We start from the raw sequence: 25,887 nt of genomic DNA on the forward strand, positions 1-25,887 counted from the left end.
GTAAACAATTAAACATAACCTCAAAATACTCGGATTTTTTTTTTGTTGACATCTTTATCATTCATTTTCGTTATCAGTAACGAAGAGCTTTCATCAGTAACTTGTCGTATGTCAACCTTATCGCCGCTGTCACAAGTACCCGTATTTTCACTGACTATTTTTGTAGCTTACGTATTTCTACTCACCCGTTTTTCCTGCACTTATGAGATTGCACCTCGAAGCTCTAAATACTGACGTGAAGTTCAACGTGTTCATACTTGGGTCTCCTGTTTTTAAGTTACCATCATCCCTTCTCGATGGGGGTTGCCCTAGCAATTTCATCCGTCTTTATTGGGTGTTGCAGCAATGTTGTCTTTTTGGAATATTTAGTGAAGTAAGTTTTTCATTCATCACCTCTGCAATTTATTTTCCTCAGTCTTGCTCTGCGTCAAGTTTAATCACCTTCCTCGTAGTGTAGAGTGCAACAATACCCAGGTTTGTTGCTGCGAAACACACTCTCAACAAAAACAGTAAAATTTGCCGCTAACTCTTCTGTCACAGTAGCTGCAGGATCTTTGACAATGACCTCTTGAGCGTCTAAAGCATTCATTAGAAGTAGAAGTAACTTCTCATCGCCTCTTTTTTGCAGCCAGATACGTTGTTATTCTCAGGAAGATATAACCCTGAAAATTGTAAGATGAGGTAAAATAAAATGACAATAATACGATCACTTCAAGACCATCTTGCGCATCGCTCAGATGATGCAGCGTCATAACAAACATCCACACGAAGAAATTGTCAGCAACCTAACGGACTAGCGAACTCCTTGGATTACCAAGCAACTGAATTGGTAATAATCTCCGGTTACCTACGGCATAACGTATAGAGGATCGAGCATCAGCTCATAGTTTACACCGCCCTGCTGGGACCATTGGGCAACTAGATGGGCAATTTAATGAGATCAATTACTTGTACCTTTGCCTTCGATGAGTATCATCCTGATCTGCAGAGTCCACAATAAATCAGTTTTTGCACTTTTAGAGTGCGCTAGAAAATCCATGATCTTGATTCTCCCATTTACTTTTAATGCTAAACTGAAGACAGCTGATCTCCAGTCGCACTACAAAAGTGTACAAATTTATTTGGCGAGGGCGCCAGTAAGTTGAGAACAAGGTACAATTACAAGCCGAGAAAGGGTGTAATTATCTATGGATAATGCCGTATCACCAGCTGAGTAATTGCCAGTGCCTTAAGGCATTATCACCAGGAGACCTTGAGCACTAAAGGTGTGTTGTGTTGTGACCTTGTCAAGGAACAGGAAGGAGGTGTATCTTACTTCAAAGGCAGGTGAAGCACTATAAGAGAGGCTAAGTATACCAATGTCATGTTTTATCTGTGTGGCATGATACTTATCCGATCTTGACAATTCATTTTAACAGCAGTAACAGTAGTATTTAGTTGAATTAATCTTTGGATTTGTTTGTTTTTAGGAATGATCCCGGCAATGGTAATCTGGTCACATTTTCACAGTTCCTGTTCATAGCCTTACAGGGGTTTATGTTCACATCAAAGTTTGGCACTGTGGAGCCAAAGATAAAATTAATGTAAGCAGCTGTTAGAGGATTATACAATAGCCTAGTCTTAGATATCTCTAAAACCTATTACCAGCGACAGATATCTTTTTTTTAAATGGAATATTTTCAATGAGCTCAAGAATTTGGCTTTCTTTTTGATGTAAGAAATTTGAGTAGGTACTTTAAGAAGCTCTTTTAAAGTCTGACGTAAGTATTGGCACAATAACCAGTAAGATGTTGACCTCTAAGGGGCTCATCAGGTGTAAAAAATTTCATAATTTGAAACTTTGCCATCTGAAAATGTAAGGAGACTGTCCGAAATGTTTTTACCCCCGAAAATTCTGGAATTCAGTCTCCACAACCCAGAGATGGGCTCATACTTTTTACTGTAGAAGGAGGGCAGGTTTGCATCAAAGCATCGACCAGCCTCCAATTGACATGTCCAACTTGTACATTACAAGCTTGTTTATGGTGTTATGAGTATACACTTTTTCCACCATTCTTAGGCTTGAAAAGTTTATTTTTCATGAGAAGGCACAAAAGAATGTCCTGATCACGCTGATGATCCAATCGGGAGAAGAATCAGAGCATCGCAAGACATGTTTTCTCTTGAAATGTTAATGCGCAGTATGTTGAAAGGTAAAAAAATCTTTGAGTGAAAATTTAACGTTTATAGTTCACATCAAAGTCAGAAAATTTAAATTTTCCCCTTTTTTAAAAACTTTGATATATGTACTTACATTATTGCTTTTGAATTTCAGACCTTTAAATTTCAACTTTTTTTTATTTTCAGGGACTACATGGTCTTAGTAGGAATGTTCTTCTTTGTTAGTGTTTGTAATAACTATGCCTTTGACTTTAATATTGCCATGCCACTACACATGATTTTCCGTTCAGTGAGTACATTATCTTCCTACTTTTTAAGATGTAAAAAAAATAGATTTTCATTTTGAACTCCTTCCAAAATACTAGTAGTTAACTTTTCAAAGTATTGAAGGTATAAATAATCAACAACTTTTTCACCTCTTCTTTTTATTTTTGAAGATCATGTAAGTGACAAATCATGTCATTTAGTTTGATCAAGATAGGATACTTTCTCAAAGTGACTTGATTTTGAATGATAGAAATGACAGAAGGAAGGCTGCTAAAAATTTTTCTTTTAAAAGGAGACAGTCAGTAAAAGGGTGGTGTCAGAGAGTGGAGTAGGAAATAAGGGGGTGCCAACTCTTGAAAGCACTGAAGGAGAAGACTGTCATGATCGGGTGTTGCAAAGGGCCGATGAGAGTTGTGAAAGTGGCTTTTACATCTGCCAATCCTAATAGATGAAAAGTGTAGTTCTAAGATTATCTTAGCAACTTTAAAGAAAGTCGTTCATTTTTGGCGATTTCTCTTTCCTTGTTCCCCTTCTCTTTACGGCCTTTTTTGCTTCTTTTTCCGAATTCTGCATGATCAGTTGAAGAAAGACATTTCGCCACACTTACTTATCAGTAATTGAACTAAATGACAGTATTCTTGGGCATAAAGTGACTTGATATGTTTTAAATGACATCATTTCTTTTAAGGTTGATTTTTGTCCTATCCTGAAAAAAATTCTGAAATAAATGAGCCTGAAGTATATGTCAACATTATATGTACCTAGAAAGACAAGCATCAGCAAATGCTCCTTGGAAATTTTCCTCTCTTCATTTATTCCGAAAAAAATTATCAATTTTTTTTTCTTACAATCAATCGAGATTTTTTATTTATCATTTTAAAAATGATATTTTTTGAAAGTTTGAAGTAACATTGACACCGTACTTTTAGAAAAAGTATTCCTCACAAATTCAAATTTTCTTAATGTAGTTTTGATTGCAAGTTTTATTTTGCTAATTATTGTCGTTGTAATGTTCCAGGGATCTTTGATTTCTAACCTCATCATGGGTATTATAATATTGAAGAAAACTTATACATTGGAAAAATATCTCTCTGTATCATTGATTACACTTGGAATAATACTATGCACCATTGTATCTAGTCAAGATGTGGTAAGAGGATTTTCAATTTTATGGATTCTGAGACACCTTGAAAGTCTTCTTGTGTTATTTTTTATTTCTTCATGCTTATCTAAAATCAGCCGTACTACTGTAAAATTTAAACTTTGAAAAGTTAATTAATGTGGTTCAATATCAAAGGACTATTTCTAACTTCTCTAGAGAACTTTATGGAGTAGGAAAAGTAAAATAATAGAAAAATATGTGAATGGACACAAGTTCTCTGATTTTGATGATCAGCAGGGGCCTGTTGCAAGGTGCGGGGATTTGCAAATTGATAACGGATTTAAACGGAAAATTTTATGAAAAGAACAATGGCGCTATTATAAAATCTTGAAATCATAAAATACCAATATGATCATTAACTCTTTCATTACCAGGCCAGATTCTGCATGCTTTACAGAAATTGGTTTTTTATTGAAGCAAATCTGTTGCACTCTGTCAGGAAGTGTCTTAAGTTGTAATTCAGAGTTTCCCCAATAGATGGAGCTAGAATTGTGAATACTCCTGATTGAAGGTTGCTGAGTATTGGCAAAATTGCTGGATCGAGACACTACACTTGTGGTAATGGAAGGATTTTTTTACTAACATATGATTTCTAGCAAAAGAAATCAAGCATTGCAACCAGCCCCCTGATTGAAGCCTCCTGAGATTGAAATGTGAATCATGAAGCAAAGGAAAATGCTATCAAATTGTTTGAATACTTTTCTTAACTTCTATAGTCACTAATGTCTTTTATATATTTCTAATTTCAGAAAAAACCAGTCGCTGAAAGTTTGGACACTGCTCAAGATATTGAGGGTTTCTTTTGGTGGGTTGTAGGTAAGAGGCGAATACCTACAACTATTTTGCTTTTCGTGAGCAGCAGAATTTTCATAATTCTGCTCGTTTTATCACCCGTCTGAATATGGGTTATCACATAAAATATTTATCAAATATTCTACTTAGCATTTTAAGAGGTTTCAATGGAATTCAAAGTCTGATCTGTGTCGCAAAAAGCTTATGTAGACTACATTAGTGGTTTCATGAATTTTCTCCAGGCATTGAATTTGCATGCGTTCATTTCATTATTTTGGCATTTACATTCTCTCAAACCTCTCTCGTGATACTTTGCTGCAAACATATTCATGTAGACGAAGACATTAACATTACATCTTTGCCAACAGCAGGCAGTTTGTCGAAATGTTTGTGTTCATCTGGTGGATAAGACAAGACAAAGTGGTCATGGAGGTATGTGATCAGTGGGCTATCTTCTTTGCAAAAATACCTAAGACATATGGGTGCTGTCAGTCTCCTGCGACGGACACATACCCGAAACATGCTCCTGCTCCTCTTTAAATTGGAACTAGAGGTCATGAGACTGCTGAATCAAACCTGTTTCCGATGTGCATGGTGTAGTTACAGGATCACAACTTTCAAATGAACATATTTTTCAATTTATGTTTAGATGTTCAACTTTCAGGTAACTTAGCCTGACGCTATGCCAAAAATAAGTTTGTTGAGTGCTCTCTGTCATCAGCAACCAACGCTGTAACCAACCTGCGGGAAAACTCCTTTTTATCTAATGATATTTACCTATCTGTGTTTAATTTTCCTTCAGGTATCCTCCTTTTAACTGGAGCTTTATTTGTCTCCGCTAGAATGGGTATCTATCAAGAAGTGATGTACAAAAAATATGGAAAGCATCCCTTTGAAGCGCTATACTATACTGTAAGTTTCACCCTCTTAATCTTAGAATTGAGCAAGCCAATTCATTTCTTCTGGCTCATCTATCTGTAAAGTGCTCATTTCTTTTATCGTGGCCCTCAATTTATTCATGGATAATTTTAAATTTATCGATCTTAAAACTACCTACATAACATTACTCTTTTTCCCCAACTTCTTACAAAGTGCTTTTGATATATTTCATCTTCAACTATTTTTCTAATTTATTTTTAATACGAATAAATTCATAACAAAAAAGATATTCAATAATTCAATAAACCATTGGACAGGAAACACACAAAAACTATGAAGAATCTCCAGTGCACATCTTTTAGAAATGACGTACTTCATTATCCTCTCTTTGAGCGAATGCTGCAGCAAGAAAGTTTGTGCCTAAAACTTAAAATTTTGATCAACTAATTTGGATGGTGAAAACACTACTTTACATTTATTGCTACAAAAATATCTTTATGTATTGTTACGGATGGTTGTTGATCAGTGCCCTAATTTAGTTTGTTTCTTTTTTCAGCATTTAATACCATTGCCCGCATTTGCCCTCTTGTATCGAAATATTTGGGAGCACTGGTTAATAGCCCTGAATAGTCCTCAAATGGTGGTTCCAGGCCTTGGAATATCAATGCCAAGTTCAATCTTGTGGCTCCTAGGAAATGTCGTGTCACAGTATCCTTTTTATTCTCCTCAATTTTTCTCTTCTACAGTTGGACCGATTTTAACAGGAACACACCAAGTTGAATCAAGTTTGAACAGAAAAAAAGAAATTCAAAGTTTTAATCCTTCTTAAAACTCCATAATAGGGATAAAGTTCAACAACTATTTTACGTTAATCAATTTACTTTTTCACTTTGAATTTTTGCCAGGTGAAAATTTGCTATAGGTTTAGTTAAAAACTACGAACTTCAAACTAATCTTTTCTCTCTGAAATGCGATTTGATGCGTTTTTGTTAAACTTGATCAAAATCGCCCTAAGTTTCTGTGATTTAATTCATTTTTCTTTCTTTCTTGAGTTATTCCAGAAATCTATTTGGTTGATTTTTATTAATTTTGCAACTAAAAACGTTTACATTATTGACTCCATCTAATCTTTCTATTCTAATTTTGAAGAAATACCTTAGGGTGCTTCCCATAAAATCTATCGAAAAAGAATTTTTCTAATGCATTTATTGGCAGAAAGTTACTTATGAAGGTACAGCACTTAGGACTTGGAATAGCAAAAGTTGAGATGGAAGTCAGCACTCACAATTAGCTCAAAGAAAACCAAAGGGGCCCAATTTTGAAGTCGCAGAAGTTGGTGTCAAATGTCCTTTGCCGATGGCCTACCCTGCTTTTTTGATTCGACTATCAACAAAACACTCTTTAATTGTGGTAGTGAGAGGTATAAGTAGCAGTTGAGGAATGAAATGTGACATTGTGGATGAATTAAAAATAATTTGCCGTATATCACAGGCCCTCCCCCTTTCCTTTACAGAATAAATTGACTGGGAGGAGAGATGAATGGCATAGGTGCTTGGATGAACATGGCTGCGTAGTTCATTTTGGCCTTTTTCAATACAGTAAAACCTCATAGGCATTGAATTCAGGTTGGTTCGGTGATAAAGCCTTGATATCTGTTCGCCTAGCTACAGCGTGTGGCGCCACATGCATTTAGCTACAGATTATAGGTATATAGGTGCTGCAAAGAAATGAAACAAGAAAAATAAGTGTGGCAAAATGCACCAAATTTTGTTGCGTGGCGCAACGATAATGGCTAAATGAAGTGTAAGCTTCAAAAAAGCATGGAAAAGTTTGAGAAAATCCCTGAAAATTCTCAGTGAAAGACTGATGCTCTTCGTCTTCATTAACCATAACCTACAATCCTATCTTCTCTGCACCCTGGGATGCTGAATGAATTATAAGTCAAACTTTTATCACAAGGAAAAATGAAAATGAGAAAACATTAAGAAGTTCTGGAACCTTTATAATGAATGCAATGTCGTGGGAGACAGTGGTTCAGAAACATTTTAAATGCTCAGTTCATACTTGGTTCCTTACAGAAATTCACAACTTACAAAAAATTAGTCTCTTCATCAATTTAAGTAATGTACGCTCACCAATTAGCAGTCATGTTTTTATCAACTAATTATTTTTTCCTTAATAAGCATTTTCAGGTACTTGTGTATTGCATCAGTATATTATTTAACCACTGAATGCTCATCTTTAACTGTAACATTAGTTGTTACTCTGCGCAAATTCACAAGTTTAATTTTTAGTATAGTCTATTTTAAGAATCCGTTCACTATTTATCATTGGGTTGGAACAATCCTTGTTTTTGCTGGCACTTTGATATTCACTGAAGTTCCTCACAAATTGAAGCAATCAATAGCCCCAGTAGATGACCTGAAAGAGAAAAAGATCAAAAAGAAAGAGTAACCCTTCAGTTTTTATTAATTTGAACCACGTTAGAACAAATTTCAATGCAGAACCAAAAAGTACCCATACTATATTAAGCTATTTATTTAAGCATGATTAATTGCTCTTGTAAATTGTTACCGATCTTAAGTGCCTCATTTATTTTCCTCTCCGCTTCTAATGATAGGAGATGATATGAGGTTTTAGAGAGAAGAGATGAATCCCAATTTTTTATTTATTAATTCGGCAATGAACTGAGGTGATTTGCATCTAAGAATTCATCCAATGTCTGTCCGCTCATTTTCTGTCCATTGTCTTAGGTTGACTATTTTTAACCTCTCGAATTTCAGGGTAACCACCAAAATAATTTTTTGAAACTGTAATTGGTGCAAGTATGATTGTCTACTCATTTTGTTGGACCTAACTGGACAACGTCCTAGGGAGACAATGTTTAGATTTAAGCATCTTTCCTAGAATGTTCGCAATGCCAAGAAAAAAAATTTACAGTCATCTACGAATGCTCTGTAATTACAATATTGCCATTTGTGCATTTTGCTTTTTTTTCTGTGTCAACCGGCTAATATCTGTTTGTCCTGAGGGTAGTTAGAGGAGCTCCAAAGAAAACAATTAAGGATATTATTCATGGTGATGGTCTTCTTATTCTCTTTCGCAAGGAAAGTGTCTCTTTACTTTTGATTGGACATTTTGTCCACTGCTTTCTTTTTTTGGTTTTCTTCTTCTTTTTTCTTCTCTAATATAGGAAATTGTGAAATATTTATTTTAGGCAGACGGTGATGGAGAAAAGTTTCGAAAATACTGTGATGGCACCTACTTATTATACCTCAATAGTCTCTTATAAATTTATTATATTCTATAATATTTCTAATTGTCAATAATAGAATGATGAAAAACTGATTGATGTGAGGGTGAGCGGATCTTAAAGCAGATATTCACAATTTTTTTGTATATTTTCATGGTTTCTTAGAACGGTTAATAAGTAAGTAATTTTTAGAACTCACATATGCTTATATGAAGGTCCTCCAGAAGCAATGACCTTAAAAAAGCAATTTTCAAAAGCTCTTTAATTAAATTTCCCCAATGCTAACTTTAGGAAACCGTGCTCGACTCTTTTTTTAAATAAAATTTAACTCTATGCGAAATCTATGTAATAAAGTCCAAAATAATAATTACTCATTTTTCAAGAGTTTCTAACATTTCTTCAAACATTTTAGTTTTGAAAAACTACCATTGATTTTTTAAAGGTTAACACTATGATTACCTTCCTTTTGCAAATTTTACCAAAAAAAAAAAAAAAAAAATTCAAAAAGATTTCCTAAAACAAACAATCCAACAGTATTTGTCAGAGTTGTCTTTTTAAAGTTTACGAGTTTTAGAAGTTTTTTTTTTTATAATTGTCATTACTAGGGCCAGGTCAGTTTTTCCTTAGTCTATTATGCCTAATCAAAGTGTAAAGCAAACTAGTCAGCTTGACGAGTGAAAAAGACAGATGTCTTTGTATTATGGAGCTAATTCGCTGTACAGATACTCAGCCCGATTCCTTTTAAGTTTTGACATAAGTTTTTAAAATTAGTTTAATCCTAATATTTCCAGCTAAATTAAGTTGAAGTTTACGAGCAGGTGCTTTAGTATATGACTTATGGCTCTGGATCTGTTAAGGGCTAACCAATTCAAATATTTTGTCACTCCCATAAATACGTATGTTTTAAAACGGTCATCCGTCCCAACCCATAAGCATTTTTTTATTTCTATTTCTTTCTATAATTTTATGGCACAGTCTGTTAGATCATTTTATTCAGCTGACCTCTAACTAGTTGTATTTAAAGTTAGAATTCCCTCTACCTTTATCAAGCTACGTAATGAATAATCATGAATCATAGTTTTATATTATGCGAAAAAATAATCCATCAGCATTACGTCCATCAACTTGATTTCTAACCTTGTGGAAAACATTTATAAAGAAACTTGTTGTTTAGCAAATTTTGGTTGTGAAGACATGCTCACTATTTTTTCTTGCTCCCTCCAAAAATGATTAATTTCAATTTGTATACGTTACATTCATCCTTTAAGCATAGTCACTCTCCATGTCAACGTTACTCAATTGATACTCCCTTTTTTCTGACATTGACCATCTATGTTGAACAAAATTGCAGGAGTACGATGTCTCTATTTCTCTACAGAGAATAATTATTTTAGCATGGGAATGTGAATATCGACGGTGTAAGTCAGCAATCACATAACTCGGTTTGTGACGTCGCAGACTTCCTGTCATACTGTATTTTTTTAACGGAAAACCACTCAACAGCAATTCTTTGAGATTGCCGTAATTTTTCTTGTCTCTACAAAGAAAATTCTGCGAAAACTTCAAGAAATGATGTCAGTTTGTTCTCCTTTAAAAACATAACATAGAGGCGGAAATTTTTAGACACTGCAAACGAGTAATGTGCCTTATTCTGCCTAGGTTCACATTGTAATGAGCAGTGCAGAACACGGCACTCTGATTTGTTCAGCTGCTGAAAGTTTGTCACTACCAATCATATTCGAAACTTGTTTTCACCATTTCTTCTTTGAACATCCCAAACAATGTATCTCCTTTTCGGTTTTTAAAAATCTCCTCTTCCATTTCATTTTTCAAAAGGAGATGACATCAAAATTACTCTTCAAATTTTCACGGAATATTCTTCACACAGGGGGAAATTTGGGAAAATTTTCAAGAAATAATGTTGTTTTACTGTAATCATGAAGAATGGCAGGAAGTCTCCAACACAGCAAACCAAGATACGCTGTTTGGGAATTTCAATGAAAATGTATCAAAATAAAATGCCAAGTTTATCCTTTCATTTAAAATAATAATTGTCCAAGAACGATCTCATGCAGTGACTTTGTTTAGTACTCCTTTATAATTTTGTTTATACTCCTCACTTACTACTTTCTGATTAAATTTTGTTCAAAAGTCTTTATGATCAGAAATTTTAGAGAGAAGATTTATGTACTCATGAATACTTTTGGTTTGGGTTAAAGTAGTGTTATGTTTTTGAAAGGCAAAGTTTGCCTTCACTCTGGTGTTAATATAATTTTTGTTTAAGATAGTCTGACTGAGTTGTTAGGTACAACAAATTGCCCCCAGCCTTTTGTGATAAAATTATCAGCATAATCCAGTTTTTAAAGAAATATTTTCATGCATAGGTACATCATATCAGTCTTTTAAATTTTATTTCTTCAGACTTTGCATCAGTAGAACATTTTTCTACCAATGATCTCCTATCCTTCACACCTTGCTTATTGAAGAATGCTTTTCATGATGACGTCTAGAAATCATTTTATGTAAGAAGAAAAAGTCAAATAAAAATTATCTTTTTCTCGCTGATTCATTTTACGTCTCAACAAAATATTGTTAGGTTTTTGCCTATGACCCAAATATATTCCTGGTTGGGTCACCTTTGATGTAAAAGAAATTCTACCTCCATCTTCTAAAGAATAAGATTGAATGCAACCTTTTGGGTGAAAATGAAAATTTTGTCGAAAATGCTGTGAAAATGTGTAGTAAATTCTGCTGATGTAGTTTGCCTAAACATGCCAAAGAAAATAAGCAAGATATGATGTTTAGTGAAAGTACAATTAGTAAAATAGTTTACAGAACCAGTAATTCCAATCATATTTATAATTTTTTTTTTCCATCATGGCTATTTTATCTCTTATCTTCATGAGAGTACCCAGGTAACGTTGCCGGTTGCGGGTATTTACCAAAAGTTCTGATCAGAAGTTAAATGATCATGTTGTTATATTTTTAAATACAATTTTTTAGTATAAATTTAAATTGAATGTCTTTTTCTTTTCCCTCTCTCCTTTCTTCATGAGTAAAAACAATGCTTTATCTAAAAACGTGCCTTTATCAGTTCCAGCCTCTGGCTGATTTTTCATCAGAGATAAATTCTTACCTTTTACCCAACTGGAGGTTGCAGAAAGTTCTTTTGCTTTCTCATTGTATTTGCTTCTACATAAAATATCATTTTATGGAGGCATTTACAATTTGTGGGGGGTCAAAGAACAGACTCAACAGTTTCCTTCACAAAATAAGAAATAGAAAACAAAATCAGTGCACTTTAGACTTAATGCCAATGAAGCAAAGCAGTCAAAATTTGTCTAAATAACAGTTTCCATTTTTCTCTACCAAAACTAGATGCGCTCAACTGTGTTTTTCACAAGAGCTACCCTTACTTTTTCCTCCTGCAAAAGATTTCTCTGTAACATTTACTCGTATATGCAGTATCATCTTTCAATAATTTATAAACATCATCTTTTAAAATAACTTGAGGTTTCTAATAAATTCAAACCACACAAACTTGGAAGATATCAATCTGGCGTTTTCTGCGGCTCTGCGCATACAAGCCTTCAGATACTGAAACTTGAACTTACAAATTTCATTCTCATTGTCATTGTTCCATGAGAGAAAAGAAAGAGAAGCAGAAAATTTCCCAAAATAAAATAAAAAAAGGTCCAGTTTGATAACTGAAGGATTTGATGTGATGTAAAGAACATGGGAACACTTGAGTTTCACATTTATTTATTCAGTAAATAAAAAATTGTTAAAAATTAATAGCTACGACCAAACAAAGTATAAAATTGAGGCTTGTTGCTGCAAGACGGATTGATGCATTTATCAGTTGCTGATATTCCCTCTTTTGGTTGATCGAATGGAATACATAAACTTTTTGCACCCATTGCAGGGGCACCAGCAACTTCAGTATCATCTCTGCAAATAAAAATACACCAAAAATATTAGAATCAATTTAACTCACTTAAGGAATTGAGCAATCTCAAATTGATTTTTCAAGTCTTCATCATAATATTTTATTACTGCGATATTAATAATTTTTGCCACTCATCTTCAACACAATGTGAGAATGGTGCTTGCAAATACAAAGTAGGTTGGTTATATTCCAATCCAATTAGGCAATAGAAGATAAGCTTTTGACTGCTTCTCTGATGGGCAGTGAATTTCTGAGAACTGCACAATGAAAGTTCAAGAATATAAATAACATAGAAGTATTGTTTCTCTTATTGCGAGTTGCGCGTAGTTTTTTTTTGTGGACGATTTTTGCCGGTTTGCACACTCTGGCATCCTTAGCGCGATTCAGCGTCCTGTTGAGTTAAATAACAACTATGCGCAAATGAGTGCCAGTACCTGTGCATGATTTACATACTTTGGTAGAGGTCTGTATGGCTTACAGGTAATATGATTTTTAGACAAAAATTCCTCAACTAACTTTAGACGAAATTTCCGCTAATAGTGATTAAAATCATGGAAAAAAGCACTTAAAAGTTGTTTGCACTCTTTCAGATGGCACCAGCCGAAGTGACTGAGTCCACACACTACTTGCTAAAATCCTTGACTTTTCCGAGTGGCTGTGTATACTTGATGTTCTAGACCTCCGAAAATATTTGATAAAATGTTTGCTCTCTATGAGAAATTAATGCTAGGATACAAAATTAAAATTGAATCATAGTATTTTCTTCCAGTCATCTATTTTTAAAAGCTTACCTTGCACTAGACTCTTTAATTTTGTCTTCACACGAAATCTCTCCACAGAATGGTGAAAGGATAATATTTTTGCCGTCAAGGTAGGAACAGAAATTAGCCCAGTCCTTGCACAGTTTGATGTGACTATTCAGATCGTCTTTAGCCCTGTTGGAAAAAAGCATTGGTTAGAGAATGATAATAAAGTATTGTACGATGTAATATTCTACAGAAGACGTCCACACAAAATTAAATAAAACTTAATCCATCATTGTAAGATAAGGCGTCGCATTCATAGTCTTTATTTGGATCGTATTTAGCAAAAAGGAACCAGCGCAATTGCAGGGTTTTCAAAACCATGCAACTTCTTTTCTTTTAAAAATACCTAATCTGTGTACAATATTTAAATTTACACAATTATTTCATTTTTACAACACTAATCACGCTGGCTCCCTTTCTGCTAAATGCGATCCATTTATTTACTGGGTCCCCTGAGTAATGTGTTTTAGGGTACTTTAGAAGTAAAAGTATGAAATAAATACAACCCTGATTACAAGACTTCAAAGCTACGTACATAGTACGGCAGAAACACTTACCTCTGTAGCATGGAAGACTGTATCGTGTCTAATAAGGTTTTAACATCTTCTACAGCTTTACTTCTTGAAAATACTATCTTTTCATTAGTATCTCTTCTAACAGCAACGAATTGATTATTCTTCATGTCTTTGGGACCTAGTTCAACTCGCACTGGCACACCCTGAAATAAAAACGGAAACATCAAAATAAATTCAGCTCACATTTCTCATAGAGTTTTATTTTATTTTGTGTTGATATTGACGTTAGCTATTCAAATTCAAAGAGACTGACGAGCAGAATGGTCTTATTTTCAATTTGGAGCGGTAATGTTCTATTTCACTCCTATAGTGTTTTTTTTTTAACAGTCATTTACATTTTGTTACTTTTCCCTCACTTTGATAAGTAACTACTAACTAGTACAATATTTTAGCCTTCGTCTTTTCCTTATAGCTTTGATCAACGGCTGCTATATAGAACTACTATTTGGGCGTTATTAGAAAGACAGGAGTCCTGGCCCATCCGCTGATTTTTTGAGGGGAAAGTTTATTCATTTCAGGACTCTGCACTCATTAAAGAGTATTTGCAAAAATTTGCTGTATAGAATTAAGTGATGAAGTGTATTATTCTGCTGAAAAAAAGATACCATAGGGATATTTTGGTCGAATTACCTTCAACTCCCAAGAATTGAATTTCCATCCAGGAGAATAGTTTTCTCGGAAGTCGCTTTCTACTTTGACTCCGCTTTCTTGTAACTGAGAGGCCAGATCCGAACAAGACTTGTAAAGCTCTTTCTTCTCATCGTCTTTCATCGATGCTGAGATTCCACATGGCACTATAACTACCTGTACAGATGCTACTCTTGGAGGAATCACGAGACCTTGATTATCTCCGTGAACCATGATCATGACACCTATTGTTCTAGTTGTGATACCCCAGGAATTCTGGAATACGAATTTCTTCTCTTGAGTTTCAGGGTCTTCATAGATGATCTCGAACATTTTTGAAAAGTTCTGTCCGAGGAAATGTGAAGTTGCTCCTTGAACAGCCCTTCCACTTGCCGAGACAAATGCCTCTACAGTCGTAGTGTAATCACCACCGGCAAATTTCTCTTTGTTCGTTTTCTTACCTCTAACTACAGGTATGGCAAGCAAATCAGAGTAGATTTTCTCATAAAGACCAAGGATTTGAAGCACCTCTTCCTCAGCATCTGCGCGTGACGCATAGGCCGAGTGCCCTTCCTGCCAAAGAAATTCTCTGGTTCGAATAAATGGTTGGGGATGCTTGAATTCCCACCTGACCACATTATTCCATTGATTAAGCTTGATAGGAAGATCTCTGTGGGACTGAATCCACTTGGCATAGGCTGGATACATGACTGTCTCACTAGTTGGTCGGATAGCAATCGGCTCCGCCATATCTGAGCTGCCAGATTTTGTGACCCAAGCAACCTCTGGTGCAAAATCACTGATGTGATCCTTTTCTTTTTCTAACACAGCCTTTGAAACGAAAATTGGGAAGTAACAATTTTTCACTCCTAACTTTTTCAACTCTTTATCCAGCCACGATTGAATGACTTCCCAGATTGCGAATGCATTGGGCCTTAGAATGTAACAGCCACTTACATCGTAGTACTCGATCAATTCACCCTTGGTTATAATTTGCGAGTACCAATCTGCCAAATTATCCTCTTTTCTTGCTTCCAGACCAAGCCTTGTCTGCTTCTTCAGAGCAGCATTTTTGGAATCACTAACTGCTGCTGGAGGAGTCTTTTCCTTCACGGGTTTCCCTTTGGCTGGTTTTTCTTTCTTCTCTTTCGCTGAAGTCTGCGCTGGTTTGACAGGTGCTGCGCCTTGTGTCCCAGTTTGATTCCCTGAAGCACTGAGTGTTATACCTGGTTTCCATTCTAATCCTGTTGCCTTCTTGAACTCTTCTTTCAAGCCTAGGAGAGTTTGAACTTCAGCTGTAATGACTGCTTTATCTGCTTTGTCAGCCTTTAGTTGGCGAATCTTATCGCCTTGGACTTGGATTTTCTCTAAGATTGCTTCTGGAGTATTAGCATCACTGGTGGTGGATGGCTTTGCAGGACAGCTTGCAGGTCCCAAGGTTATACCAGGTTTCCATTCTAATCCTGTTGTTTTCTTGAATTCTTCTTTTAAGCCTAGAAGAGTTTGAACTTCAGCTGTAATGACTGACTTATCTGCTTTGTCAGCTTTTAGTTGACGAATCTTATCGCCTTGAACTTGAATTTTCTCTAAAATTGCTTCTGGAGTATTGGCATCACTGGTACTGGATGTTTTTGCCTGACAGCTTTTAGTTTCAAGGGTTATGCCCGGCTTCCATTCTGATCCAGTCACTTTCTTGAACTCTTCTTTCAAGCCTAGAAGAGTTTGAACTTCAGCAGTAATGACTGACTTATCTGCTTTGTCAGCTTTCAGTTGGCGAATCTTATCGCCTTGGACTTGGATTTTCTCTAAAATTGCTTCTGGAGTATTAGCATCACTGGTGGAGGATGGCTTTGCAGGACAGCTTGCAGGTCCCAAGGTTATACCAGGTTTCCATTCTAATCCTGTTGCCTTCTTGAACTCTTCTTTCAAGCCTAGGAGAATTTGAACTTCGGCTGTAATGGCTGCCTTGTCTGCTTTGTCAGCTTTCAGTATGCGAATCTTATCGCCTTGAACTTGGATTTTCTCTAAAATTTCTTCTGGAGCACCGGCATCACTGGTGGTGGATGTCTTTGCAGGACAACTTGCAGGCTCTAAGGTTATGCCAGGCTTCCATTCCAAGCCGGTAGCTTTCTTGAAATCTTCTTTCAACCCTAAAAGCACCTGAACCTCCGCTGTTATGACTGTCTTATCTGCTTTGTCTCCTTTCAGTTTTCGGATTTTATCACCTTGTTCTTGAATCAGCTCCAAAATTTTTTCAGGTGCAGAGGTTGAGTCTTTTTTACTGCTTGAATTTTTAGCCGACTTAGATTGCGTTTCTTTCGCTTTGTTGGTTGCTGGGTCAGGCTTTTGAATACCACTGGTTGCCATCGGTTTGGAATGCCCATCAGGTATGTACATGAGGACCACAGGAGACTCCACTGCATTGTTGGCTGATGCTGATTTGTAAGGCTCATCACAAATGAAAAATCCTTTCCTTTGAATTTGAATAATGTCAGATTTTTTCAACGTTTTGAGGTCTGGGTCTCCGATCATAGCTTTGACGACCTTAGAATTCGTATTGATGAAATCTTTGAAATCCTCGTCTTTACCTAGGACAGCTTTGCTCATCAAATGGTCGCAATAAACAAACAAACATGGTGTGTTTTCTTCATTTTCAGCCAACCACGATAATTTTAAAGTGTTTTTGAAGTCCTTATTTTCCAAATTCGGTTCAGCTTCAACACTGGTTACATTACCATTCTCCTTATTGATCTTGGTAATTTTCAGGTTCCCCCAACCAATGAAAGTTGTGTTTTCTGCCTCTTTAAGCGCATTGGCATCTTCAGAATCAATAATGATTTTAGAATCTAGCACTATGTTCCTACTTCCAATATCTGGATTTTTGGGATGCTTGGCAACGGTGGCTGTGCTTTTGTTGACTCCTTTGACAAATACTGGGGTGAATGACATTTCAACAGCTGAGTAACGCGGGGCCACAGGATCAATAACCTGAAAACATAAACTTGTTTAAATAGCAGATCTAAATATCAGAAATACGATTTACACAGTATTTGAGGACTTATATGTAACAATAATGGATGTTGAGTTCTCACACTGTGAGAAAACCGCGTTTGAATTTTTCAAAGCTCTGCATTTTGCCGCCAATAAAACTGAGAGGATTCTTATAAAAATTATCATAGAGAGCAACTCTTCTTGTAAAAAACACTCATTTTACGATATATGTACGTGAAAAATTGAAGGAGTAACATTGATTTGAAAAAAATGTGGTATCCGCCATTTTTACTGAGAACATTTTTTTATGCATGAAACAAAGTCTTCAGGAAGGGTAAGGCTGGTGAAACGATTGAAATGAACCAAAAGTAAGTCAATGCTGAGTCGTTAAATAACATTGAACAAAAAACTAAACCGTTTGTAACTTCTACACCAAAAGTAAGGGACAAATTATAAAATCAGTTAAAAAATCAACAATTCTGGTGAGACGGTCCAGATACGCATCATTAGAGTGTCAATTGCAGCCTATGGCCGGTGGGCGGGTAGTTATCGCAAGTGTGTTCAAATCTCCACGGTGTCCTGCCGCGCCGGCCGAGGAGAACAGTGGATTCTCATATCCGCTGTTTTTACAAATAACATGGTTTTCAGTTTATATCTCGCCAAAAAATTGCACTGGAAGTCTGAAACTTAGCACAGGCATTCTTGAGGGCTCCAGAATTCGAAAAAAGCGTTTTCCCTAAAGATGGCAGATGTCAGCAACCGCTATTCTTACCTATAAGTACTCATTTATTCAAGTTGGGGGTATTTGTTAATTGTTTGGGTGTCATAATGAAGACCTAGTAACACCAACACTTATTTGAGGTCCTAAACGTAAAAGAATTGGTTGAGCTATTAAAGTTACTAACCTTTTTATTAAAAGCCCAAATTTTATCCCATTCCATGAAAACAACGGAACGAGATGAGCCCTGCGCTAAGATGAATTGTCGCAAGCCTTCAACAGTCATTCCATGTCTGAGAACACCACGAACAGTTGGCATTCGAGGATCATCCCTGTTAAAAAGACAAAATTTGAGAGGTTAAATCGACACAGTTATACTTGTTTTAAAAATTGTTCATACATTTAATGAAGTTATTTACATGCGGGGGTGTAGATTGTTCTAGGCCTCTGCAATTTTCCAGAGGGCCCGCCGCAGTTTTGTGCAACTTGCTGGGTTTCCGCGAACCAAATTCAACACAACACACTGATCAAAATTTTTTAAAATTCATAGATCATTTTTGGATGGGTGTCAAAGTTGTATTATTCCACAAGAGTTGAACATCGGAAAACCTTCGAAAAAACAAAGAACACTCAGCCTCTGGACACTTCTATGATTTCATCTCCATCACTGTGTCAAAAACAATTTGCACTCCTGATCACATGAAAACTATTTATTAGTAGAATAGCTCTGAAACTTACCATCCATCCACAATTTTATTATCAACGAACCAGGTGAGTTTCCTCTTCGATAGGACAGTATGGGTCATGTTCAGTCGACTGTAAGCTTCAATGTGAGGCTTTCGTAGTCCAAGTGCTTCGATAAACCAATAAAACTGCTCATCACGATCTTGATATTCAGTAGTTCTCAAGGCATGAGTCACACCTTCAATGCTATCGACTACAGGACAAGCAAAATCGTATGTTGGGTAAACTCTGAAAAAATAAAAATAGAAAAATAATGTCATTCATTTTCAGTGTACTAATTTCTGAAAGCTCTCGGGAGAATGCTGATTACTTACAAACTAGATTTTGAAGCTGAAAAACTGCTTCAATCAACGTTTTTCTCCAGCCCCAAAACAACTCAACTTAGCCATATTTCACCGTTAAAGTATTTTTAATTTTTCTTCACTCAATTTTGTGGTAGCTTCTCATTGCACAGAGCTACTACTTGCAAATCCACAGTAAAAAACAGGTAACTTTTAAAAAGTTCTAAGCATGCATTTTATAGAGAAGAGGGCCACTTACTTGTACTTGTTGCCATGACATGGATGAGGTTCATTCTTGCATCTATACATTGTTGGGTCTCGCATGCAACCATTGGCAGACTGCATGTCAATTTTGGCGCGTACACAGCATTTTTGGCCGAATTCAGAGCCTTCTTTCATTTCTTTCCACATTTTCATATTTTTCTCCACATCTAAACGTACAAAAAAGAAAAAATCAAAGTTTCTGGAAGATGTTGTGAAATGAGAAGAGGCATCACTTCAATTGAACGGATTTAACAGGAACCAGCCTAACTAAATCAGAAATTGTCTACTTTTCACTGATTTTTCACTTTTGTTAACAGAGAAGTAAGCAACATTGAGACTTGAAATTTTGTAGGTACTAATTATTCTTCTAATTATTTTGGCATTCTTCATAATCTAGGGTAAATTCGCAAAAATTTATAAGGTGCTAGGTAGTTTAGTTCTCTGTTAAAAAAATAAAACACGAGATAAAATTTGGAGGAGTCGAATGCAGTTAGACTAATTTTGGTTCCATCCATTCAATTATGAGAGAGAAAAAAAAGAAGATAAATTGAGTCTTTAATCCACAACTAAATTTCTGTTGAGCAGTTTTACAGCAGCTATGAACTGCATGAGATAGATAATGCATTTTGAACAGCATTTTTCATTTTTTTCTGTGTTTAAAGAGCATACACTTTTTGATTGAAACATGTTTGAAAAATGCCCTGTGCTATTCTTACCATTATTGCGATTGGCAGATTCTACACGTTTCTCTCTTTCATTTTTCATCACTTCAGGGTCTGTGTCATCAACATAAGCTTTCCCTTCTTGCAACATTTTTTCGCAAAGTTCCAGCAACTTTTCAAAATGATCACTGGTTCTTGTAAAAATATCAGGCTTTATTTTCAGCATTTCAACATCTTCTAGGATGACCTGAAAAAGTAGATCAACTTTTGATTATAATTTGATTTATCAGAGAAGTACATCGACACATTAATGGATGATTCATTTATCTTCCAAAGCTTTAGGTTTAAAAGAGCCACCTCAATAAAATGTTTTTTTTTAATACTACCAGCAAGTTGTGAGCTTATTATTGGAGTCAGGCATGTCTGAATGGTATTGCTATTGCTACCACGCTTGGTAGAAAAAATACAAGAGGTAGTGGCAAGGTGGCAATTACAGCTATGTTAATTTCAAACAAATCTACACCTGCAAATCTGGCGTATTGAGTATTCGCTTTAATGTAGGGGTTGTAAGTAGCATAACTGAACTTTAGCCTTACTTACGAATGAGAAACCTGTATTAGAGAAAATAAAGTGAAAATACCCTAACACTAATTGAGGGTTTTTAATCATCAGTTAAAAAAATATTTAGTCTCCATTGACTAAATATAACTTGAATCATCAAGGGATGTGCCTTTGATAAAGTAAAAACAGACTTATTAACAGATGTTAATTATTCAGAGAGCCAGTTAAAAGTCTTTGACTTGTTTAAGTATTCAAACTTCAAAAATAAGCTACTTGCACCAAACACAAGTGCTTGGTCTTGCCTTGTATTATTATACGCAAACACATAAGATATTGCTGACCTTTTCAAAATCAACTTTCTCTTTGGCTGGATTTGTGTCGTCAAATCTCATTATTAATTTGCCTTCAAACTCCTGTTGATAATATTGGTTCAATAAAGCTGCTTTGGCATGACCAATGTGAAGGTATCTGCAGAAAAAACACATAATTATTAGACATGCAAGAATGATTAGGGGGCATTCATAAAATACATAACCCGAAATTCCAAATTTTTAGATTCCCCTCAAAATGCTTCTGTTTTGTAGACTGATATAATTTAACATTGAAAAAGAATAAATAAATGGCATAACATTCTCTTTATTTCCCTCTCTATCCCTGGAGCATTATGTACTTGGATAGCCCTCTTCAGCTAGGGAAGAGTTCAAATTCTTCAGTTTCTAATCTGATTTTACACCCATGCGGTCGCAAATAAATATAATTACTATTTCGCTTAAATTCATAAAATCATTATGTATGCTTAATTTAAGATTTTCCTGTTCATTTATAACATAATTTGGAGGAGTAGTTCCAATGGTGACGTAAAAGATTGAATTTCCAATCATGATGTATCATGTCTTCTAGAAGGTATGAGGATTGTAGGTATGCTCTTTCTTTAAATCGATAATAATAATAATAATAAAAAAAAAAAACTTACCCACTGGCCTCAGGAGGGAATCTGACAACAACGTGCCCTTTTTCAGCATTTGGTAATTTTAAAAACTTGCCTTCCTGTTTCCGTTCAGAGGCGCTTGACTGACTCTTCGGAGCTGACTCGGGCTTTGACTTTTTGTTGCTACTCATATCAGATGATGGAAGTCTTGCTACTGCGGCTGTCACACACTCTAAAGAGTTAATGAAATTATACCACCGGAGCACATGGGCGGGAGCTTTTCCGTCTTCTATAAGTTTGTTCCATTGTGAGTTTGCTAAGATATAGACACAAATCAAACACTTGATAAGGATGCGAAATTCATGAGACATTATTTTTTACACTCATTTTTCCTTGCAAGTCATCATAAGTAATACCTACCTTGATAATCACTTGAAGAGCGATGTTAAAGTGTTATTTTACCTACTTGTTTTAATGTTTGTTCATCATTGCTTTTTTTAATTTTTCTTCATTTCCTTCGTTTTTCAATACATATTTTGTGAGGTTTATGTGTAGTTATGCATCTTTGATTATTATCCAGCATATACGGCTTATCTCTTGGGCTTCAAGTTATTAATGATATCAGTTCAAATAAAAGAGAGCTAAAAAGATGGGATTGAACCAATATTCTTAGGCTAATGCCATGACTATGAATCAATGTTAGTAAGCATTTTTAATACGACTCAGGAAAGCGTGCAAATTGTTCTGGTCCTCTAAAAATTTTTGAGTATGTTGGGTTTTCACAAAAAGGTGGACATATTACACTGACAGAAGTTTAATCAAATTTTTTAATTAACTGAGTTTCTTATTCCCATTCAATGTAACGCACCTCTAAGGGCCAACTCAAATGCTTTTTTATTTTAACCTCCTTCGATACTTGAAAGTTAATGTGTCAGACTTTTCCACAAGTAAGTACTAAATTTCATTATGCAATGGGTTTTTCTCCTTACTACAAACAGAAATATAGGCGAATTGATTACTGTATGGATGTGTTACTTACGATACAGGGCAGCCCAGACACATATATCAGCAACGGTCAGCTTATTATCGACAAGGTAAGTTCTGATGGCTAGCACTTGATTTAAGTAAGAGATGGCACTGGGAAATTCAACATTGCATTTAAGAGGGCCGATGCTGAATGTCAGCCACTGATCAACCTGAATTAAACAGTAAAAATAATGTTAATTATCTGAATCCGTGATGATACACAGTTTGACTACATGATAATCAAGAGTTCCGCTCCATGAGAAGGCAATCCTCTAGTTATATTTAAGATGATTTATTCTAGGTTCTTGGCAGGGTCAAATTGGAGTGCAATAATCGCATCTGTTAATTAAATAAAAAAATCTCAGTAGATTTTGACTCTTCAGTTGACAAAAGGACAAAAAATCTGACCCATGGGTTTAATGAATCATTCTCAACCAAATTTCATGGAAAAATTCAGAGAAATGGTGGTAGGATTTTTCTGAGAAAAATTCACACTCAATACGCAGGTCTATCATATTGGTAGTATCAAATCCAACATTTTTTTCAAAAAAATCATGTTAACATTTCCCTGAAGTTTGCAAATTGTTTGATTGAGAAAGATTTATTGGGATTATGCACAGAGACTGTTATCCTTTTTTGGCTAAAAGGTCAAAATCTGCTGAGATTTTTATACTCAATCGATGCTATATATAGCATGAGTTTGATTATGCCAAGAACCTATGACAAATCACCTAAATGAGCAATTCTAAGAAGAAATAGACCCGTATCATACTTAAGTACAACTGCTGAAACTGTGGCATAACTTGTTTTTTGTTAAAAGTTAACAGCAAATACCCTAAGATAGAAAATATCACATTGTTTTGCAAAATTTTAGATCAGAATTGTGAGAATGATAGACAATTATGAGTATCTGAATTATCAAATTTAATCAATTTGTGTTCAGATTTCAGTTCGTTGGTAGTTCAACTGAATGGATTACACCAGAGTATAGGATAGAGCACTGAAATTAAAATAGAATACATCAGTCATCTTTTAAAGGTTGTGGCTTTTGATGGTAGCCGTCAACTAGAAGCATAAGATTAGAGTTTTAAGGTTCTCCCACTCACCTCAAGACCGACAATATCTGACTCTCCGAAAAGTTTGAAGTCTTGGTTGAATTTAGCCAGATAGCGGCAGATGGAAACATCGGTTGTAAATTTCACATTTGGTATAACAGTGAGAGAAGTTTCTTTCGCATTCCAATCAACAAACACTGGCATTGATTTATAAATTATTTCTACAACTACAAGAGCACCTGAATTAAAAACAAAAAGAAATTTAAGATTAAGAATGTTGTAGAGGCCAATTATACACCCTGATGAGAAATATCATGTTCAGTGGTCTGGTCTAATGAAATATATGAGATTGTAGAATCAAACATTTCTGCTAAGTATGAAGAGCTTCAATGCCTCTTCTGCTCAATTATGAGTTAGTGTTTGATTTAGGTCCATGAATGATAATACTTACTTGGATAGGGTTTGAAATTTTTTTTTAAATAATTCACACTTATAATCACATAGAACTACATTAAAGAAGGAGTTCCTTCCCTAAAACAATCCAAGGTATAAGGCCTTTCTTTTTTGGACAGACGGCAGAGGAACACGTACTCTTAGTGAACGAGTTACTTTTCTATCCAGGTCCACAGAGGTGTCGTCAGCTGGGTAGACAGTTGTTTACTTTCAGTTTGCGAGCGCCAACGACAAATTTCAGCCTCTGAACAAAGCGGTGCTCCCTACTATCCACCTTGAAAACTTCTGCCTCCTGATCGTATTGTAAAAAACCTCGTCTTCAGTTATGATTAGCGACTTTTATGTGGCTGTGATTTCCGTGTGGCTAAAAATTGATACAAGGTTGGAAAGTATTAAAAACTCATCTCAGCTGTATTCTTGCTTCTGTGAGAGTCGGATGTTCATGTGGATAGTGGTGATGCAAGGACGGTTGCAAACCAAAAGTAAACAACCCTCAACTTAGCTGACGACACCTCTAGCCGTGATCCAGCCTGATCCAGTGAGACGCTCGGATCACTCTTTTGAGGTGGTCATCAAACAGTTACATGCAACCCTTACGTCAAGCTGAACTGCAGACAACTCTATCCATCATGTTCAGCGGATTAAAAAAAAAGCCCTACGGAGTAATATCTTGCTGACAGCTGTTCTCCAAATGTTATTATCTACATTCAAAAAGAGGGCGCAACTGATACCTTCTGATTTTTTGTGTCAAACATTGTATTTTGTCCGATAGAAAGATGGAAAAAGTAGCGGTGGCAAACCACTTCCCTTTTTTCTACTCCGATAAGAGTTATAGAAACTTGTCGCTTAAAAAAATTACAAATAAAAGTTACAGGTTCATTAACTGCACTCACCAAGAGGAGGGTCTTGAGGATCTGCCAGAAGTGGCAGCAGTTTTTTCCCCATGGCGTTGAGGTGACTTACTTTAATTTGAGACAAATTTCATTTATTGCGATGATAAGAGCACAAATACATTGAAAAAATCGTCAAAAACTGATGAGGAAACAGTGCAAACACGCTTCGGGCCATCCAATTCCAGCGAGCGAGCAACGTCACATGCATAACCTAGGGATGTTCCGATTATCGATTACTAACCGATTAATCGATTAATCGGTTACCTTTCGATTACGATTAGTACTCGATTACGTCTTCCCCGATTAATCGTCTAATCGATTACTTCAAACGATTAATAAAAAATAATCGATAATCGTATACAATCGATTACTTCAAACGATAATCGATTAATTCAAACAAAAGGTTGATCCACCTCCAGCCATGGGTCAGATACGTCAGATAAAACCACCCAAACCAAATGTGATTGGACTTTTAAGTATGACGTCGGCTGGCACTAAAATCTGATTGGCCCCCCGGCTGTAGATGTAGCTGCAGCTGCGGTCTTGTTCTTTCTTACTTTCTTTCTCAATTATTTCATTTCTTCTTGTGCTACGATCACATCAAATTTTCCAAACCAAGTATTCCTCGAAATTCCATCAGTCTGATTTTAATGTTTAATCAACTCTGTAATTCAGCGATATCTTATTCATTAGCAAATGAAAGTTTTCAACGCGCCTTTTGAATGAAAATTATTCTTGTGTTGTTATGTTATTACATTCTATCGTGCATGTGCACGTTTTGCACAAAATTTTCTTTAATTTTTAACTCTCCAAATTATATTACATGTTTAGTTCCAGTTAT

The 25,887-nt window shown here is 35.6% G+C and overlaps 2 protein-coding genes across 3 annotated transcripts; one reads left to right on the forward strand and one right to left on the reverse strand.

The window, feature by feature from the left end:
- The first annotated feature begins 70 nt into the window (after nucleotides 1-70).
- Nucleotides 71-11,528, forward strand: Efr (ER GDP-fucose transporter). The gene is made up of 8 exons (XM_019057728.2): nucleotides 71-373; nucleotides 1,470-1,583; nucleotides 2,347-2,449; nucleotides 3,446-3,577; nucleotides 4,339-4,405; nucleotides 5,184-5,293; nucleotides 5,817-5,968; nucleotides 7,453-11,528. Exons 1-8 carry the CDS (start codon nucleotides 297-299, stop codon nucleotides 7,712-7,714), a joined length of 1,017 nt encoding a protein of 338 aa, XP_018913273.1. The 5' UTR covers nucleotides 71-296; the 3' UTR covers nucleotides 7,715-11,528.
- Nucleotides 11,529-12,258: 730 nt separating this feature from the next.
- On the reverse strand, nucleotides 12,259-25,254 carry GluProRS (Glutamyl-prolyl-tRNA synthetase). Of its 2 annotated transcripts, none has more exons than XM_019058542.2 (13): nucleotides 25,047-25,254; nucleotides 23,752-23,939; nucleotides 22,659-22,815; nucleotides 21,665-21,935; nucleotides 21,033-21,159; nucleotides 20,185-20,377; nucleotides 19,464-19,635; nucleotides 18,918-19,151; nucleotides 18,367-18,511; nucleotides 14,474-17,458; nucleotides 13,826-13,986; nucleotides 13,254-13,397; nucleotides 12,259-12,464 (listed from the first exon to the last, which is right to left on the reverse strand). In XM_019058542.2, exons 1-13 carry the CDS (start codon nucleotides 25,096-25,098, stop codon nucleotides 12,305-12,307), a joined length of 4,989 nt encoding a protein of 1,662 aa, XP_018914087.2. In that variant the 5' UTR covers nucleotides 25,099-25,254; the 3' UTR covers nucleotides 12,259-12,304. The 2 variants fall into 2 exon arrangements, with proteins under 2 accessions (XP_018914087.2, XP_072157420.1); XM_072301319.1 differs by lacking the exon at nucleotides 25,047-25,254 and adding an exon at nucleotides 24,292-24,416.
- Nucleotides 25,255-25,887: the final 633 nt, after the last annotated feature.

Source organism: Bemisia tabaci, chromosome 6 (genome assembly GCF_918797505.1).
Source record: "Bemisia tabaci chromosome 6, PGI_BMITA_v3".
NCBI classification, from domain to species: Eukaryota; Metazoa; Arthropoda; class Insecta; order Hemiptera; family Aleyrodidae; genus Bemisia; species Bemisia tabaci.

What these genes read in the sequence shown, in the direction of transcription:
- Efr (XM_019057728.2), top strand. Translation starts at nt 297, where the DNA reads ATGGGGGTTGCCCTAGCAATTTCATCCGTCTTTATTGGGTGTTGCAGC. An exon ending in TTTTTGGAATATTTAGTGAA is followed by an intron (nt 374 to 1,469) that starts GTAAGTTTTTCA and finishes GTTTGTTTTTAG; the next exon opens with GAATGATCCCGGCAATGGTA. An exon ending in TTGAAGCGCTATACTATACT is followed by an intron (nt 5,294 to 5,816) that starts GTAAGTTTCACC and finishes TTCTTTTTTCAG; the next exon opens with CATTTAATACCATTGCCCGC.
- GluProRS (XM_019058542.2), bottom strand. Translation starts at nt 25,098, where the DNA reads ATGGGGAAAAAACTGCTGCCACTTCTGGCAGATCCTCAAGACCCTCCT. An exon ending in TCCTCAAGACCCTCCTCTTG is followed by an intron (nt 23,940 to 25,046) that starts GTGAGTGCAGTT and finishes TTTTTAATTCAG; the next exon opens with GTGCTCTTGTAGTTGTAGAA. An exon ending in TCAATTCTTGGGAGTTGAAG is followed by an intron (nt 13,987 to 14,473) that starts GTAATTCGACCA and finishes TTTTTATTTCAG; the next exon opens with GGTGTGCCAGTGCGAGTTGA.